General features: G+C 49.3%; 1 protein-coding gene across 1 annotated transcript; it reads right to left on the bottom strand.

Moving 5' to 3' along the window:
• Nucleotides 1-547: 547 nt before the first annotated feature.
• GPR139 (G protein-coupled receptor 139) lies at nt 548-16,404 on the bottom strand. Its single transcript, XM_058035558.1, has 2 exons — nt 16,246-16,404; nt 548-3,438 (listed from the first exon to the last, which is right to left on the bottom strand). Exons 1-2 carry the CDS (start codon nt 16,364-16,366, stop codon nt 2,504-2,506), a joined length of 1,056 nt encoding a protein of 351 aa, XP_057891541.1. The 5' UTR covers nt 16,367-16,404; the 3' UTR covers nt 548-2,503.
• Nucleotides 16,405-17,563: the final 1,159 nt, after the last annotated feature.

The following is a 17,563-nucleotide window of genomic DNA, read 5'->3' as shown; positions in this document are numbered from 1 at the left end:
TTTCCCCAGACATGCTCCTGTCCTTGCTCTGTGGGGTCCCTGGTGTGCCTCAGCAGCTCACAGAGAATTGCTGAGAAGCTCTGCCACTGGGAGGGCCCTGGGCATCCCCTCTCTGCCCTGAGTGAGCCTGGATCTCTCTGGAGAGCACCCCACCATGCTGTGCCAGGGGCCAGGTATCCCTGGCCTGATATCCACGGCCTGGTGTCCATGGCCTGGTGTCCATGGCCTGGTATCCATGGCCTGGTATCCATGGCCTGGTGTCCATGGCCTGGTGTCCATTGCCTGGTATCCATGGCCTGGTATCCATGGCCTGGTGTCCATGGCCTGGGGTCCATGGCCTGGTATCCATGGCCTGGTGTCCATGGCCTGGTGTCCATTGCCTGGTATCCATGGCCTGGTATCCATGGCCTGGTGTCCATGGCCTGGTGTCCATTGCCTGGTATCCATGGCCTGGTATCCATGGCCTGGTGTCCATGGCCTGGGGTCCATGGCCTGGGGTCTATGGCCTGGTATCCATGGCCTGGTGTCCGTGGCCTGGTGTCCATGGCCTGGTATCCATGGCCTGGTATCCATGGCCTGGTGTCCACGGCCTGGTATCCATGGCCTGGTCTCCATTTACTTTTATCCATGGCCTGGTGTCCATGGCCTGGTATCCATAGCCTGGTATCCATGGCCTGGTATCCATGGCCTGGTGTCCGTGGCCTGGTGTCCATGGCCTGGTATCCATGGCCTGGTATCCATGGCCTGGTGTCCATGGCCTGGTGTCCATGGCCTGGTATCCCTGGCCTGGGCCTTTGCTGCTGGGGAAGGTGAGCTCAGCTCTGGTGGGGGTGGCTCTTGCAGGATGTGGGTACCAGGCACTGTGCAAACACCACCTCTGTGGCACAAGGATACCAGGCTCTTGTCCTCAGCAAGACTTCACTTGGCATTTCTTAGGGGATTTCACCAAAGCTGAGCCATCCATGTGTTTTACAGAGATGTTTTCAGCCCTCTGATCCCACCATAGCAGGACTGACTGGATCCCTCCTCAGAGCACCTCTCTGTGTTGGTTCCTGATGCACCACGAGCTCCCTGTTGGCACTGGAGATGGGCACAGGCACAAACACAGGGTTAGCACCAAGCTAACTCTGATCCTGAGGCTCTGCTGTGTGCACTGACCACACTGGGCTTGTGTTCACCACACACCTTCACTGCCCTCACACTACACACTCACACTGCCCTCTAGTAAGTGCCCAATGAATAAAGAGGCTGTGGCATGTGGCTCCAAGAGACTACATGCCAAGATCTGAAAGGGAAAGAAATTAAAAGAAATGCATTTTCAGCCTTTCTGTAAATTTCTTATTTTCTACACTCAGTATTGATGGGATGCTGGTTTTTGAGTGTGAAGGAAGAGAAGCTAACCTCCTCTAAATAAGTGGAATACTTAGATCAGCTTAAACTAAGGCTTCAATGTTTTTACTGCTTTACTGCTGTTGGGTATTTAATGAGTTTCTTTCACAGTTTTTTTTTTTTTTTTTTTTTTTTTAAACAACTAAATGGCAAATGCAAGAGGATGGCATCATCCATCAGGAGAAAATCTCAAGTTGGGGTTTTTACATGTTAATTCCTAAAGGCCTGAACACGGGGGATAATGAGAATCTGTATTGATTAAGAAGGAACCTGAAGGATTTGATCACTGCTCACAGGAGCAGCTTCAGTGAGAGCTCTGCTTTAGGCAGGACTTGGTTTCACCCTTGAAAGTCCTTAGACACTATGACTGAAATAGTTGGGGAAAGATGCTGCTTTTGTTCCTGGCTCTAGAGACATCCCTCCCTCCCTCAAGCTCCCCTGTCTCAGTCACATTCTTAAATAACAACTTAAAACACGCAAATATTGGCAGCTTGCAGGATTGCTCTCCATGCCAAGGCTGCAACAGGTACTGTTTCAGTCCTCAAGCTTGTTCAAATGTGCCACAACCAGGCTTGTCACCATTTGTGTCTCATAGGCTGCCTCCTGCAAGGAGGCCTTGACAGCACAACTGTGTCTGGTGGCATTTCATGCCAGAATCGACACATCATTTTTGGCAAGTGCACACTCCAGAAATGGCACCTTCCACAGTACACAAAAGCATCTGTTTACTTTCTCAATAGCAAACTGATGGTCAAGTAAGGTTTTGTTGTGTTTTAAAAGGTTGTAATTAAGCACTGCTGTGGCTTTGCCCTTCTGATGACTTTGGATTGCACTGGTGTTGGAATGCAAAACGTTTGAGTGTGACTGAACACTAAGACTTGAACTCTGAAGCATATTCAAAATGCTATAGAAGAGATGGAGGTGTTTGCCTTCTCACTTCTGCTCCTAAAATCAAGTGCTCCTGTTTCCTCCCGACAGTCTGATCTGCCCCTGGCCGCCCAGGGAAATGAAATCAAATGACCTCTCTTCAAAACAGCCATTTCAGAAAATTACATCCTGAAGATGTAACCACTTGAAAGGAACTTGCACCTGGAAACTCCAACTATTGGCCTTTTCATGGTGATATTTTTATAGGCTTCCCATTCTTATCATACTGGTAAACAAGCATTTTGATGCAGTGAGAGTTGGCTGGGGAAATCCAAGGGCTGCTCGTTATGGAAAAGTTATGGTTTGTATAGAATTGCACAGGTTGCTTCTGACACTTAAAGAAGGCTTTCAAGGTGGCAGCTGCCATTGTGCGAAATCTTTTGCTAATAAAACAGTAGAGGAAGAAATTAATTGCAGTGTTCAGCAGCGCCAACATATTGGCGATGTCCGACACAATATGGACCAGCCAGCTGTTGTTTATAGGAGACACGTAGAGGTGATACAGTATCATGATTATTCTTGGTGCCCACAGTATGGCAAAAATAGAAGTTATAGTAAACAAGATGGCTGTTGTTTTCCCCGTGGAGTACCCGCGCAGGCGGAAATTGCTCTTTCGCCGCAGCTTGTACACGATGATGGAGTTCAGGATGAAGAAGATGGAGCAGGGCACCAGGTACACAGTGAAGCAGTGCACCCAGATGAGGACGTGGTGCACGTATGTGCTGGTGTAGTCCTCAATCCAGATGTTGGGCCACCAGTAGTAGGGGATGCTGGTGAGGAAGCAGGTGATGTAGACGCTGACGATGACCTTGCGGGTGCGCGCGGGGTAGGAAACTGTGTGGTACTTGAGGGGGTGGCACACGGCGATGTAGCGGTCGATGGTCAGCGGCACCGTGATCCAAATCGACGTGTGGATGGAAGAAAACTCCAAAACCTCGATTATTTTGTCCAGTACATGAGGCATCTGTTTGTTTAAGATGAAGTCTTCCATGAGGAAGTCAACAAAGACGATGAAGAAGAGAACCAGGATGTCAGCAGCAGCTAGAGCTAGAAGGTAATTATAGGAGGACTTCTGCCTGCGAGCTACAAGCTGGGAGAGGATGATGACTGTCAAGATGTTTGCTGTGGAGAAAGAAACACAGAGTTAGGCTATTAAGATGTAACATCAGATTTTCTGAGCACTTCCTTGAAGTTGTTCAAGCACTTGACAATATGACCACCTTAATAAAGTTCAAGAAACCAAAAGGAAAATACCCCAGTCTGGTCTCTCAGAGAAGCTGTTGCAAAGACAGAAGCATGTGGCCCTGCTTTCATCTGTGGAATCCACCCCCTGAGCAGGAGATGCTGGGACTCCTGTCTGAGCACACAAAGGGAATGGTAGCAGGAGAAAAAAGCTCACTGACACATTTATTCTTTCCCACCTTGCTTTTTGCACTTTTTCATATAACAAGGGATGAATGAGAAGGGTAGTTTATATTTATATAGAATATAAACAGCCTTCGTAGTACTTGAGAGAATTGCTGGAACACTAAGGTGTAGCCAAATTTTAACTACTTCCTCTTGTTTACTAGAACTTACTGTGCAGTCTTGAATTGGAAAAAAATAAAAATTCCTATTATTACTACTATCAGTTTGGCTAGAACGAGACAGACAAGATTGTTCCCATCAGAGGCTGGCATCACTTGGCTAGAATACTTGAAGAAGTGCTTAAAAATCAGAGATCTGGTTTACTGTACAAGTGACTGCCAAATGCTTGTAGTTGATACTTTCCCAAGTTCTGTAAATCACTTCTTCTGGGCATTCAGTGCTTCAAACATTTCTGCCAGCTTTGATGGATTTCCCAAAACAAATCAACAATAATTGTAAAGATTCCTTTAAACCAGAGAAAAAGGAAGTTGGTAACATAAAGGTAATGACAGTCTAGGACATGTCCTACAACTGAAAATGCTTGTTTTAAAAACTGTTTTACTTGGCACTGAAAAAACTTCCTCCTTCATGAATGCCTTCAAAGCCTGCTGTCTGGGAGCAGATTTCTGCCACCAGGGAAATGAACTGCAGCAGAGTGAATGATCTTGACTAACAGCCCTCACCTATTTCTGTGTTAACTGAATGTATTAATGTTGTTCTTGAAAAAAAATACTAAACCAAACATGACAATCAACTGACTCTTTTCCTATATTAAAAAAAAAAAAAAAAAAAAAAAAAAAAAAAAAAAAAAAAGAGAGAGAGAAAGAAGCACGATCTTTCCAATGGTTCTGTCTCAAATTGCCTTCAGGGGAATTTTCCCAATTCTGTCCTCCATTAACTTGAATGCAACTGCATTGATTTCAGCTCAGTGCAGACGTGGGAGACAAGAGGTGATACAGGCAGAACTGCTGTGTCATTTTTCACTTCCTTGCTGAGAAATGCCTCTGCTGTGCCTGCTGATGAGCCCTGGAGAAGCAGTGAGTGATGTACTGTCAAGGAAATCCTCGAGCTGGAGTGTTTATCATGGCTCTGCAGCCACTGCTGGTTTTGGCCAGCCAGGCTGACTGGCTCAGCTTCACAGATATTGGATGTGACCCATGGGGTGCATCTTCTCTTTAAATCCTCTGGATTTGACTCATTCCAGCCCCAGCAGCTGGAGCCAGTGAGCAGCAGGGGGATGTCTGAAGGCCCTGGTCCCTGCTGGTAACTCTGCCTGAGTGCCAGAGCAGCTCCTGCAGGGGTGCTGAAGCCATGCTGTGTGCAGGTACAGCAGCCCTGCTCCTCACACGTCCCATCTATTGCAGGGCTCCTGCTGCTTGCTTCTAACCCCACTCTGGTTTGCCACAGGAGTGGATTTATGAGCAGTCCCTTGTACCCTTTGCCCCTCTTTGACCCTCTCTCAGGGTTCCCAGCCACAGCAGTGTGCTGAAATTGTGTGCAAGTTATTTATCTAAGGCCAGCAAGGCTTGCTTGGTGAGGCAGATTAGAAAATTGATCTGACAAAGTACACACGAGATCTACCCAATTTTTTTCTGCAAGGGTTACTTGTGTTACTTGTGTTACTTGTGTCTTGCACTGGAAACACTTTCTCTGGGATCACATTAGAGCTTTTTTCTTGCTGGATGATGTGAAATATAGTAACACCATTTACTTTGTGAAAGCAGACACATTCTGGGGTGCAGCAGAAAGTTGCCAGTATGCCAGTGTCTTAGCACAGGGTCTGTGAGTACTTTTCCTGCTGCAAACTTTAGGGAAAGTGTGGATGAGCTATGGATACCTCAGTCCTTCATCCATTTGCTAGCCAGTGTTAAGTTGGTCCTTGGTGTGTCCTCAAACAGTATCTAAAGCTCAGTAAAATGGGAGGTGGGTGGGCACACCACTCTGTGACCAACTGTGTCCTTGTGCCAGTCTCTCGGTAACTCCTGAGTGTCCTCAGTGTGCTGCTCTCCTGTGGGCAAAAATTACCCACTGGGGGTGAAAGTAGATAGAAGAGTATTTGTGACCATATTTTAACCCTGCTGACACTAATTCTTGCAGTAGCATGGTAGTCTGTAATAAGAACTATGGCAGAGATGATGATGATGATGATGGAGATATAAAAATATTTGTCTCTGCTGTAATTACATACAGCTGCTGGATAGGTCAGCACCCCTAAACTGTCCTGGATGGTACTCTGCCCATTTCTTGCAGAGTATTTTCTAGATACTAAGTGGTTAAGATCATTTGAATTTGAAAGAGATTGATCACTGTGCTGGGAGATGATTAGGGGATGACAGATGGGAATTTATGCCAGCATTACTTGCTGCAGTGCAGTAGTCTGAATTTATAAATATCTGTTTGAGAACCAGGGCTTGATTGGGGACTAGCCGGCTGAAGCCTTGAGGTGCTGCTGGCAGATTTAGCAGCAACCGTACAAAATGGCAGTCTCAATTCTTTCCCTCCAGGCATGAGGACATGAGACATTTGAGACACAGCATCCAAAGGTCTCTGATACCCAAGCACCTTTGTTCCAGGCTGCCCAAAACAAGGCAACCTTCTAATTCAGCCAGGCTTCATCACAGGACACCTACATCCCTCCTTTGACATCTCTTCTGACTTTATCAGCTTCTGAGTACAAACTGCAGCACCAAAATTCACACCATTGAGGTCCTTTGTGTCTGAGAGGAATCTTCCTTTAGGAGTAACTTTGGTCCCTGTGTGGGTTTGGGTTTATTTCCCATAGCAAAGCTGTTCTGCAGAGCCTGGGCAGTCCTCTGTGCCTCAAAGCAGTGCCTGTGACCCAGGGCACAGTTTTACCCCAGTTCTCATTTCATGGATTGCAGCCATCACTCAAACAGTGTCTAAACATGGCCTTTGCAGGGGATTTAAAAGCTCCTAAATAGGCATAGTTCTGGGTTTTATTTGTGGGTTTTGTTTTGTTGTTTTTTTGATTTTTTTTTTTTTAAATTGAGAGCACTTTGCACGTACACAGCAGCCTGTGCAGTCAAGTGGCCTTTACAGCACAAGCAGCAGCTCCCTGCATTGGGAACAAGGTGGTTCTGCAGTTCAGCAGTTCAGCTTTATAAACTACCTACATGAGGAGCCAGGAGTGCTGCTCACTGAGCATGATAAACATGAGGTCATGGAATATAATGGACAGCTTTTACCCAACACAGTTGTTGCTAGGATCACCACAAATTATTGTGTGATGTGTGAAACTTCTCTGCAGGCTTAGCAGTGGTCACCTGACTGGCACAGAGACAGCTTACAAATGGGAAATTTTAAGTTGCTTCAGAAAAAAATGTTAGTAACACCTCCTTCTCAGATTTAAGAACTCCAAGAATGTAAGTACAATGTGCTAAAAAAAAAAGCTGTGAAAAAAGGGATGTTCTGGCTTGATGGGAATAGATGATTTCCTCTAAGCTAGGAGGCAATATTCAAATGTAAACAGGTACTGTGTCTAGCAGGCAGATCTGACCATGGTTCCTAACACAGCTGCTCACCAATAGCTACCAGACTGGAGATGAGGATGGCATTCAGCCCTTATTTTGTCTGGGAGCTCTCTGGAGAAGCTGAAGACAATGGGTGATTTCTGACAAAGGTGCTACATAACAGAAGTTATTAACAAAAAAAAAACCCAAATAAAAAAAAAAACCAAGAATACTGTGGCAATGTAAATACATAATAATTACTCATGTTGGCTATAGCTGGTCGTGTGATCTTTTTAAATGACCTCTGGATGCTGTTTGCCCTTAAAGAAGAGAGTGGGTCCACATTTTCTTCTTACAACCAATGTAAATCAAACTCAGCACTAGAGCAGATGGGGACAGACTGAACAGTGCTTCAGTTTGTTCCTCTTTTATTATCATATCCTGAGTTCCTTCCTTAAACTGTTGTGAAGCATAAAGGGATACTTTATAGAATATAATTAGTGCAATACAAATTTTGTCTTCCCAGGGAGTTCCTGTGAGGATTGATTTTTGAAAATAAATGGATTTATTTGTTGTTCAGCTGTCTGAGTGCTGTCAAACAGCACACAGCAAGGCATCCCATGAGGGAAGAGCTGTCAGCTTCTGCTAGTGCCTGCACTATCTCCCAGGGAATGGAGAGGGGATATATGCAAAAAAAAAAAAAAAAAAAAAAAAAAAGAACATCATAAAACTATGGTAGGCATGGATGCAGGATTGCTACTGGAGATTTCACATCTTGTACGAAAGCCCTTGTGTGGCTTGTGCTTAGAAAATCCCATGTGCAGGGCCAGACCATGCCTGTTCTGAGGGTGGAAGAGAACCTGGAGGTAGAGGATGCCCAAGCTCCTGCCCAGGACAGCCCAAAGTCCCTCCTGTGTGCAGGAGCCCGGGTTAGCTACTGCCAGGGAAACCCAGCAGGGCCCTGTGCTTACAAGTCACAAGTGAATGAGACAGTCACTGCCAGAGGCCACACTCTGACAATGAAATCTGGCCTCTGGGGCCATTTTTCTCACTGACAGCATTTATTAGCTGAGATGGCTCTGGGGAAGGATGCAGTGAATGAGGCACTCTGCTCTGCAGCTGGCACTAGCTCTCAGTGGGTCACAGAGGCCAGAGAAGGATTTCGGTCCAGAACAAGCACTTCCCTCACTGTTGGAGGGCATAGACACAGCACTGGCACAGAGCTGCCAGGGGCTGATACTCCCTCTGAGCCAGGCTGGAGTGCAGCAGCTTGTCTGGCAGAAAGGTGTCATTGCATTGGGCTGCTTTTGGCTCTCCCAGACCACTGGAGGTTTCCTGGAGTATTCTGTATTAAACAGGGCTCTTTCTGCAGTATGAGAATGGCCCAGAAGAAACACTGGGCTAGGATGTGGGGAGGTCTGCTTTGGGCTCACTGGGGCCACATGTGTGTGAATGTGATAGGGATCTGGTTCTCCTCTTGCCATCTTCACCCTCTTGTCCACCTTTCCTGAGATGGACCTGCAGAGCAGAAAGTCTCTAAAGAATCCCAGACATTGCTCCTGCCACTCCAAAGCCTTATTCAGAGGTACCCACACAAGGATAAAAATGTCTAAAATGAACATCTCAAAGTCCAGCCTTGCATCTTGCTACCAGAGCAGTACAGCTTTCTAATGGAAACTGGTGCTGGGAACAGAAAAAGTGATCTGCAAAATGATGCAGAAATCATAAAAGGAATTTGGTTATTCATGCAATGCATCTGGACAGACAGGGATTTTCAAGGCAATTTGGGTGTCTCATTTGGCAGGTGTCTGTGCCTTCTAAATGTGGGCTGTCAGTGCAGTGTAAGGGGTCTCAAGCTGAGTAACTCAAGCTCCAGGGTGACAAAACCATTCTACCCTTTTGATACCAAATGCCAAAGTACTGAGGCAGGTGCCAAAGGTGTTTCATGGGATGACTGGGAGGGAGAGAGGATGTGATTTCATAAGGACATTGCTATGAATTCTTTACTGAACATGAATAATTAAGAGGATTTTACCTTTGATTGTGGTTTTGCTAAAATAAACCAGTCTTTATGTCTTCCTAAAGCATTAGGTAATGCAATAGGAGCCCATGCTTGCAAACCCCATGGCCAAGCTTTCTCAGAGACAATGCCAATTTTACACAGTATGCAGGAAATTACAGACTTTGTAAAACCACTGCAGTTTGGCTTTATTCCCCCACGGAGAATATACTGCATCCCCACTAGATACATCACTCTTCAGTGTGCTAGTCAGGACATTGAAGAAAACACACTTGGAGTGAACAAATATGTGAGAAATATCCTGGTCTGATGTAACTGACTGACAGGTGATTTGTCTTGAGACCCAAAGCAACATCTAGAGCACCTGTCCATGCAGGCAATACTCCATAGGATGGACAAGATGGAGAGGATTAATGACTGTACATTGCAGGGACTCTGCTTCAGGTGCTAGAAGGGAAGATCTCAGCGTTACAACAGGCAAGCTTCTCTTTTCTTCCATGGATAGGGGAATAAAATTATTTTTGGTCATCTTCTGGTCCTGCTTGGCTGCCTGCACTTCATTCTCTCTGCACAACCACACTGGGGTCCTGAGGGGCAACTAGTATCACCTTCTCCAATGAAGTCACCCCAAGAACAGCACCAAGGGCACTCCAGACATTGGGTTTTAGTATCTCTTAGTACATATCTGTATTCTGCAAAATGAAAAGTGATTTGTGTGTATGCGTTCCTGTGCTCAAGGAGTGAATTTTGGCTCTCTTTCCTTTTCTGGTGTCTCAAATCTAACGAGAAAAGAGATTTTAGGCTCAGAAAGACCACCTGAAACAGCAGGTGGAAGCTCTTGTGGGCAGGGATTGCTTTGCCCTTGGTGTGTGAAAGCAGAGCACACAGCCCACCAGGACATCTCAGAGTTGTTTGTTTGCCCACACCAAATTGTGACGTGTGTGGTTAAAGGCCTTCTGCTGGCTTGTTTCTGCTGATTCACCCCATTTCACAGAAGGGAACAGAAGGAGGATGAGGAGGAGAGAACTAAGTCAGGGGGTGGATGAAGAACAGCAGGATATCAGACTGCCTGGTGCTTCTGAATGTTTTGACTTCTTAACAACTGGGGGCTCTGCATTACCCACCTACCGTGGAAACTGGCTGTGCTCTCTCTTTTGTGTCGTTGTCATTTCAAGAAAAAATGTACTTTGGAGTTCTTCCTTTCCAATCCATTTTAGCAGCCTGCCATGCAAGGTTGTGCACTTCATAGTCTGCTGAGCCTCCCAAATATGGCACCTCATTATCATTACAGCCCTGACAGTGCTGCTTCCTACTGACGTGGCAGAAGAAATCCAAAGTTAGCAATTGCACTCTGTCTAGTGGCATCCAAAATGTACAATCAACTTCTCCACAATCCATGCATTAGCATGGATTCAGCCACATGCTGCCTTTCAGGCTGCAGGATTCTAGCAGCTACAAAATCTACATATGTACTGGCCAAAGGAAATCAGTCCCATCTGCACACCTTGCTGTCACCAGTTCTGTGCAGGAACAGAATGAATATATTACTTTTCATAATGGTTTTTCTCTCCTAAAGAACAAGCACTCATTTTACTATAGGAAATGACTCATTTTAAGCATGTTAGCAGCAGTTTTGTTCCCCTCTGTCCAGTACTGCTACTGTAAATGAGCTGTAATGCCTTTCAGTTGCTCCAATAGCCAAGCTAAAGTTCTGGCAACCTATTTGTCCCCTTTTTACTAGGATGCAATGTACTGGCCTTGTGTCCAATTCAGATTTTAAGTCAGAGAATGTATGGCCTTTGAGTAAAAAGGGGTGGTTGAATCAGGTCTCAGGAGGGTTTGGTTCTTATTCACTAATGAGCAGCAGAAGAGTGCTGTTGTTTCAAGGTCATAACTCTACATTGTCACAACTCTCCCACTCATATTTTCAGATCTTCCTTTAGCACTTCTATTTTTCAGGTGTGCTGCTATGAGAAAGGCTATTTATCCAGGTGTTGGAAATGGTCTCTTTAATCAGAAGCCTGTACTGTGATTGCAGAAGAATACACTTGGCAGCAGATGGCAAGAATCCAAAAGGAGTCAGACACCTCACAGTGCTGTGTGCTCTGTGTACACCTCCCTCTGCCTGCTTTGGCATTTTCTGCTACTACACACCACGTGAGTCACCCACAAACATTGCTGGCTGTGCCCCTTTCTGCTCATGGGCCAGCTGGGTCACAGCTGTGGCACAGGGACAGCAATGCCCTCCAGGTCCTGTTCCCCCACAGAGCTGAGGGGTGCAGGGAGCACAGCTGGGCTGCTGCATGGTGGTGGTCTCTGATCAGGGATGCTCAGCCCACCAACAGCACCTGCCTTGCCAGGATGATCACCCAGGCATGCACATCCCCCAGACAGCCTCCTTATTCCAAACTTTATAGAGAGAGAAGGCTCAGAAGGATCAGGTCTCCATCTTTTCTATGCCTATGACTATACTGCAGTTTGCACAGTGCACAGTGTGCCAATCCAACACCCTGGGAAGCATCTGCCCTGCTGTGCAAGGACAGCAATCTGTCATCTGTCAGGGCAAGGTCCATAACGTGTATCTGTCTCTTCACAGAGTGTTAAAGCAGTTGGGCACTCCTGCTGAGCTGACAATTTCCTCCAGGTCAGGACTGCAGCTTCTCTCCCTCCACGTGGAGCCCTGTGAATGCACTCTGTGCTTGGCTGGGCTTTCAGTGACCCAGGTTGTCCCCATCTTCACATCACCTTGTTCAGCAGCAGGTCTGACATGAACTCTACCTGTTCACACCTTCCAGCTGGGAGCACCCAAGCATGTCCAGGCTGCCTTCCCAAGCTTGTCCTGAATCTACATTTAGATCAGTTTGACTGGGTTACTGCAAAAACCTAAAGCACAAATAAAAGAAGCAGCTGTGGACCAGGCACCTGAAGTTTGGAGTGGCACTTCCCTGGGGTGTTGCTGTGAGTCTGTTGCCTTCTGGAGATGCTGTAAAGGTGCTGTGCTTTGTGTCACTGGGATGCAATGATACCCAGAGCCAAAGCACATCCCAGGTAGGGAACTGACTGGGGAGCAAATGGAACCAGCAATCCCACTGGGACTGGCTAAGGAAGCCAGATTTCACTCTGCCTCGCACACTGTCAGTAGGGGATGAGCCCTGAGAACTTGGATCAGGCCAGACCCTGATCTAGGAAATGCTGATGCTCTGTCCTTCCAGCAGCAATACACTCCATTCCTGATGGAAAAGTGACTGCATGCAAGGCAACTCCACTGCTGCTTCTCCCCCTGATGAAGCAGGAAACAAGGTCAAAGCCAGGTGCCTGCAGCAGGCAGTGCTGCTTCTGTGCCTGACCTTCTTGGTTGTGTTATTGGCCCCAGCACAAAGGAGCTCTTTGGTGCAGCTGCTTTGTGCAGCCCTCACTGACAAAGGGACCGACTGAGAGTGGTACCTGTTGATCTTTGCTTTCTCACCTTTACCAGCCCCCTCTCGGACTGAATCAGAGCAATTTATTCCCTCCTCCACATCCAACACCACCCCTTCCCTAGCATTTTCTCTCACTAAAGCAAGGAACACTTCTTTCAAGACTTTTTCCAGCCTTTCTCTTGCCTCCCAGCTATCTGCAGGTTCTTCAGAGGTTCTCTCTGACAGACAAGGGGAGTATAGGGTTAACAGAGCAGGGGCTGCAGAACAGCTCCATAAATGCTCCATAAAAGTTTCCCCTGTAAATGGGAGAGAACCCCACTTCCAGTGCCTCTGCCTGGCATTTTCTCCTTGCTCCCTGCAGCCTTATCCTGAGACACCCCACTCCTGATAGCAGGACCTGTGGGACACCTTTGCACGCCTGCACTCAAAACAAGTTTCAGAAAGCTGTCTCTGTCTCACCAGCCTCTGCTTAGAGGGAAAAGCAGCAGCCTCCTGGCCCAGCTGCCTGAAGGCACGATGACCCCTGGCAGACCTGCAGGCACCTGGGGTGCAGTACCAGCCATGCAGGGTCAGTGTGCAATGGTGCCTCTGTGGGTGCAGCCAGAGCAGCGCTGAAGGGAGTTCACTTTGCTCTCCTCTGTGCTTTTTACAGGTTTTCTGGTGCCTGGTTGAACAGAGAGGCAGAAGGAGCCACTGCTGAGAGCAGGCTCTGCTGAGGTGCCTGGTTTATATAGGGGCAGGAGGCAGAGGTTGCTTCTCCTGCACACACAGCCAGGCCTGGCAGCGCTTGGCCTCAATGTGGAGTTGTTGAGTTAGTGAAATTTCCTTCAGACAATACAGCAGGAAAGGCAGAAACAGTTAACTGGCTTCTCTTCTCCTCAGTCTTTCTCCAAGATTTGTGGCAAGGAGTTAACTCTTTCCATTTCAGCAAAACACTGCACTAGTGCTGTGTTTGAGGACACATCCTAGACAGGGTTTCTCTTAAATTCATGGCATCACACTGAGCTAATTAGGATCCCACAGAGTTCAGGACTCTTTTTCTAACAGCCAATAAAGTCTGCTACCTTTACAAATTTCTAATGTCAAAAAACTGAAGAGCAGCTTCAAATTAAAACATGAAAGCTCTTTTTAACACTGGTGTCACCCTGTACCCCATCCTCAATGAAGCCTGGCTGTGTGAGTCTTCCCCTAAGCACATCCAGCTTGTTCTCATCTCTGGGCAGTCTCATGAATTTCTCATGCACTCAGCTGTGCATTTACTCAGCATACTGTGCATGTGCAGGGAGTCCAGCTGTCAGTGCCAATGCTATCCTCAAATAATGTGCTCTGGACACATCCACACCTGATCTAAGCCCACTGAACTCAGCACCACCACATGCTTTGGCTAGTGCTGTTAAGCACTGGCACCAGTGCCACTGCTCTAATCAACTGATGTCTGATCCCCTGAGAAATGCAGGAGACCACTGCTAATTTGGACCACGTCTGATTTTAACTATGCTCCTAGAATGACAGTGTTAGGTCTGTAATTACAATGCAGTATCCCCAGGGAGCTGGTGCAAGTATGTGCAGAATGTTCATTAAATGATTTTTCTTGTCTGTGCACTCAAGACTTTTCCCCATTTCAGAAACACACAAAGGCAAGCTTAGCCACAGAGTGCTTCATGACAACTGCTTCACCTGATAATCCTGAGAGGGTCTTGCCCAGTTCCTGGGGGACTGGCGCTGAAATCAGAGCCTGTCATTACTGTGGACATCTAAGCAGCCTCTGAGGAATTAATAAAGAGGAAACAACCTCCTCTCCCTGCTGGCTGGGTCTCTTCAGGTCAGGGCTGAGACTCATCAATGTTTTGGAGCACAGACACTTGCCTGTGCCCTGCATCCTCTGTGGGTAAATACAGGACTTAACTTTCCAGTTCTCTGAACTATTAGCCAATCGGGAAATTTTAATTACAAGCCAGAAATGGGGGAAAAATAAACCCCAAACCAAAACAACACAAAGCACATCAATTCATACAGAGAGTGGTAATTGCATGCATGCTGCTCAGAGGCAGGCTTCTCTTCGTGTCTGATTAAAAATTTTTCTATGAAATAATTGCTTGAAGAAGGAATGGAGGTGAACAAGCATTTATAAACTGCAGACTATGACCCATCATTGCTGCTTGCCATTCCACACGGCACTTAAAATGTGTAGCTCTGCATAGACACAACCAAACTCTCCTTTACCACACCTTAAAATACCAATTCACCTTGGTGCATCAGAACTTTTCCCCAACTTATTCTACTTGTCCTTGGCATCACTCAAAGTCACTCTCAGGCTGGAGGCGTTAAGCCAGTGAGCAAGACACGCTGTTTGTGCACCCAAGCTGTGCTGGGATGGCAGCTCTGCCCACAGCAGCTCCCCTCGGTCCTGAGTGCTGAGGCATCTCACTGGCAGCCCCTCGGGGGGAAGCAGCTGCTCAGTGCCTGTCTGGGCTCAGACAGTGCTGCCCATGTGATGCTCGTGTGGCATCGGCACAGCTGGGGCTGTGTGCTGCCAGTGCTGCTCACAGGTGTTCACATCCAAGCTTGGGACATCCTTTCCTTCCTTGTTTATGCTGCTTCTAGCTTTTCCCATTCCAAGCATCTCTATAATGTCTTTGTCCCCTTTTTGAGCAGAAAATTTTGCTCAGGACTATACACTCTGGAGACTGGTGCCTGTCAGGTGGGACTTTATTCTGAGCCCTGTACCTGCACTCAGGGGTCTCAGTGCCAGCATTGCCATTGCCTTTGCAGCACACTGACCTCAAGACTGGACTTTCCACCTCCTGTCCTGCTCCACCAGCCACAGGGGCAGGCTCACGAGTATGACAACTGCCTGCTAAGCTTCTGACAGCATGCTCCTTCCCCAGTCAAGTTCTGTGGTGGTGGCATGTCCCTTCCTAAAGCCAGCCCTGCCCTACGGAGTCAGATAGGGATCTGCGGCAGAAAAACTCGGCAGCTACACTTGTGGTCACTGCCGGCCGGGCAGGCAATCGCTGAGGACCTGGCCGTCCGGGTACCGCTCTGGTACTCCATGGCCACAACGACAATGGCACAAACTTCGCGACAGGCTGACTCTGTGTGTCAAGTTCAAAGTCAGGATGCCCGAAGTCGCGGGGGACGGCGAGGGCAGGCAGGGACAAACCCCAATGAGGGAGGCAGCGCCGGGACGGCAGCGCTCCGGGCGGGGAGATGATGCTGCTGTCGTGGGGATGCTGCTGTCCGGGAAATGCTGCTGTCCGGGGGGAAGCTGCTGTCCGGCGGATGCTGCTATCTGGGGGATGCTGCTATCTGGGGCATGCTACTGTCGGGGGGATGCTGCTGTCGGGGGGATGCTGCTGTCCGGGGGATGCTACTGTCGGGGGGATGCTGCTGTCGGGGGGATGCTGCTGTCCGGGGGATGCTACTGTCGGGGGGATGCTGCTGTCCGGGAAACGCTGCTGTCCGAACCTCCCGCGCTCATCCCGCCGGGCACGCGGAGCCCGGGACATCCCGAGGACACGGCGGGCTCTGTCCCCGCCCCGCACAGCGGGCAGGAGCCGCTCCGGCGGGCGCTGCCGGGGCCCCGCAGCCTCGCCCGTCCCGCGGCACTCACCCGGCAGCCCGAGGCAGAGCAGCAGGCTGTAGTAGACCACAGGTGCGTACCCCAAGCCGCAGCCATAGCGGTGGTGCGCCAGGAGCGAGCCGTTGTGGAGGTGGAGGTGGTTGTGCTCCATGGACCCGCTGTCCCCGCTGCCGGCGCTCGCTCCCCGCACGGGCCGCCCCTCGCACGCTCCGTGCGGCGGCGAGCGCGGCGCGGCCCCGCGGCGGGCGGCGGCACATGGCGCGGCCCCCGGGCGGCCGGCGGGGCCGGGCCGGGCCGGGCGGGGCGGGGCGGGACCGGCCCCCGCCTCGGGCCGCCCCCGCCGCCAGCGGGGAGATCGCCGGGAGCCGCCGCCTGCCCGGGGCAGCGGGCTGGCCCCGCAGCGAGCGGCAGGAACAGGGACGGTCATCCGAGCCGGCCGCGAGTCACTGGAGAAGGGCAGGGGCGAGCGGCGTGCCTGGCTGCCGCCCGGGCTGCGCTCCGCACCGCCTGGGGAGGCAGCGGCTCAGCCGGCAATGCGCGCTTGTGTCTGCGGCATCAAAACCGCGGGGTTCGTATGGCACCGTCCCCTCTGCTCCCCGCCGTGCCGCGGGTCAAGGACGGGGCGGGCAGCGGGGACAGTGCCCGGCTGTAGCGGGGACACTGCCGTGTTCCAGCAATGACACACTGCCCTGCTCCACTGGGGACCCAGCCGTGCTCCGGCTCGGACACAGCCGTGCTCCAGCAATGACACACTGCCCTGCTCCAGCAGGGACACTGCCTTGTTCCAGCGGGGACACAGCCCTGCTCCATCGGGGACATTGCTGTGCTCCAGCGGGGACACTGCCTTGTTCCAGCGGGGACACAGCCCTGCTCCAGCGGGGACATTGCTGTGCTCCGGCTCGGACACAGCCGTGCTCCATCAATGACACACTGCCCTGCTCCAGCGAGGACACTGCCTTGTTCCAGCGGGGACACAGCCCTGCTCCATCGGGGACATTGCTGTGCTCCAGCGGGGACACTGCCGTGCTCCAGCGGGGACATTGCCCTGCTCCAGCAATGACACACTGCATGCTCCAGCAGGGACGCCCCTGTGGACGGCTCCCGCAGGACAATAATGGAGAGAAATCAGAATTTCTCAAACCTTCTTCACCATTCCTTAAGGCTTGTGTATGTCAGTACATAGTCCCAGGTATAACTAATAAAGGATTTAGAGTTAGGCTTATTACATCAGGGTGATTGAGCCCTGTCCTTTGTGCTATTGGATGCACTGGTCAGGTGTGAGTACATTGATATGTCCAGGAGGTCGTGATTTAGTGATAAAATAGAAGTTTCATTACAGTGCATGCCT

Source organism: Melospiza georgiana, chromosome 16, assembly GCF_028018845.1.
Source record: "Melospiza georgiana isolate bMelGeo1 chromosome 16, bMelGeo1.pri, whole genome shotgun sequence".
NCBI classification, from domain to species: Eukaryota; Metazoa; Chordata; class Aves; order Passeriformes; family Passerellidae; genus Melospiza; species Melospiza georgiana.
The sequence above is the reverse complement of the archived record's forward strand: the minus strand, read 5'-3'. Positions and strand labels throughout refer to the sequence as shown.

Coding starts and splice junctions, on each gene's coding strand:
- GPR139 (XM_058035558.1), bottom strand. CDS start 16,366: ATGGAGCACAACCACCTCCACCTCCACAACGGCTCGCTCCTGGCGCAC. Junction 3,439..16,245: donor GCTCTGCCTCGGGCTGCCGG/GTGAGTGCCGCG, acceptor CTTTCTCCACAG/CAAACATCTTGACAGTCATC.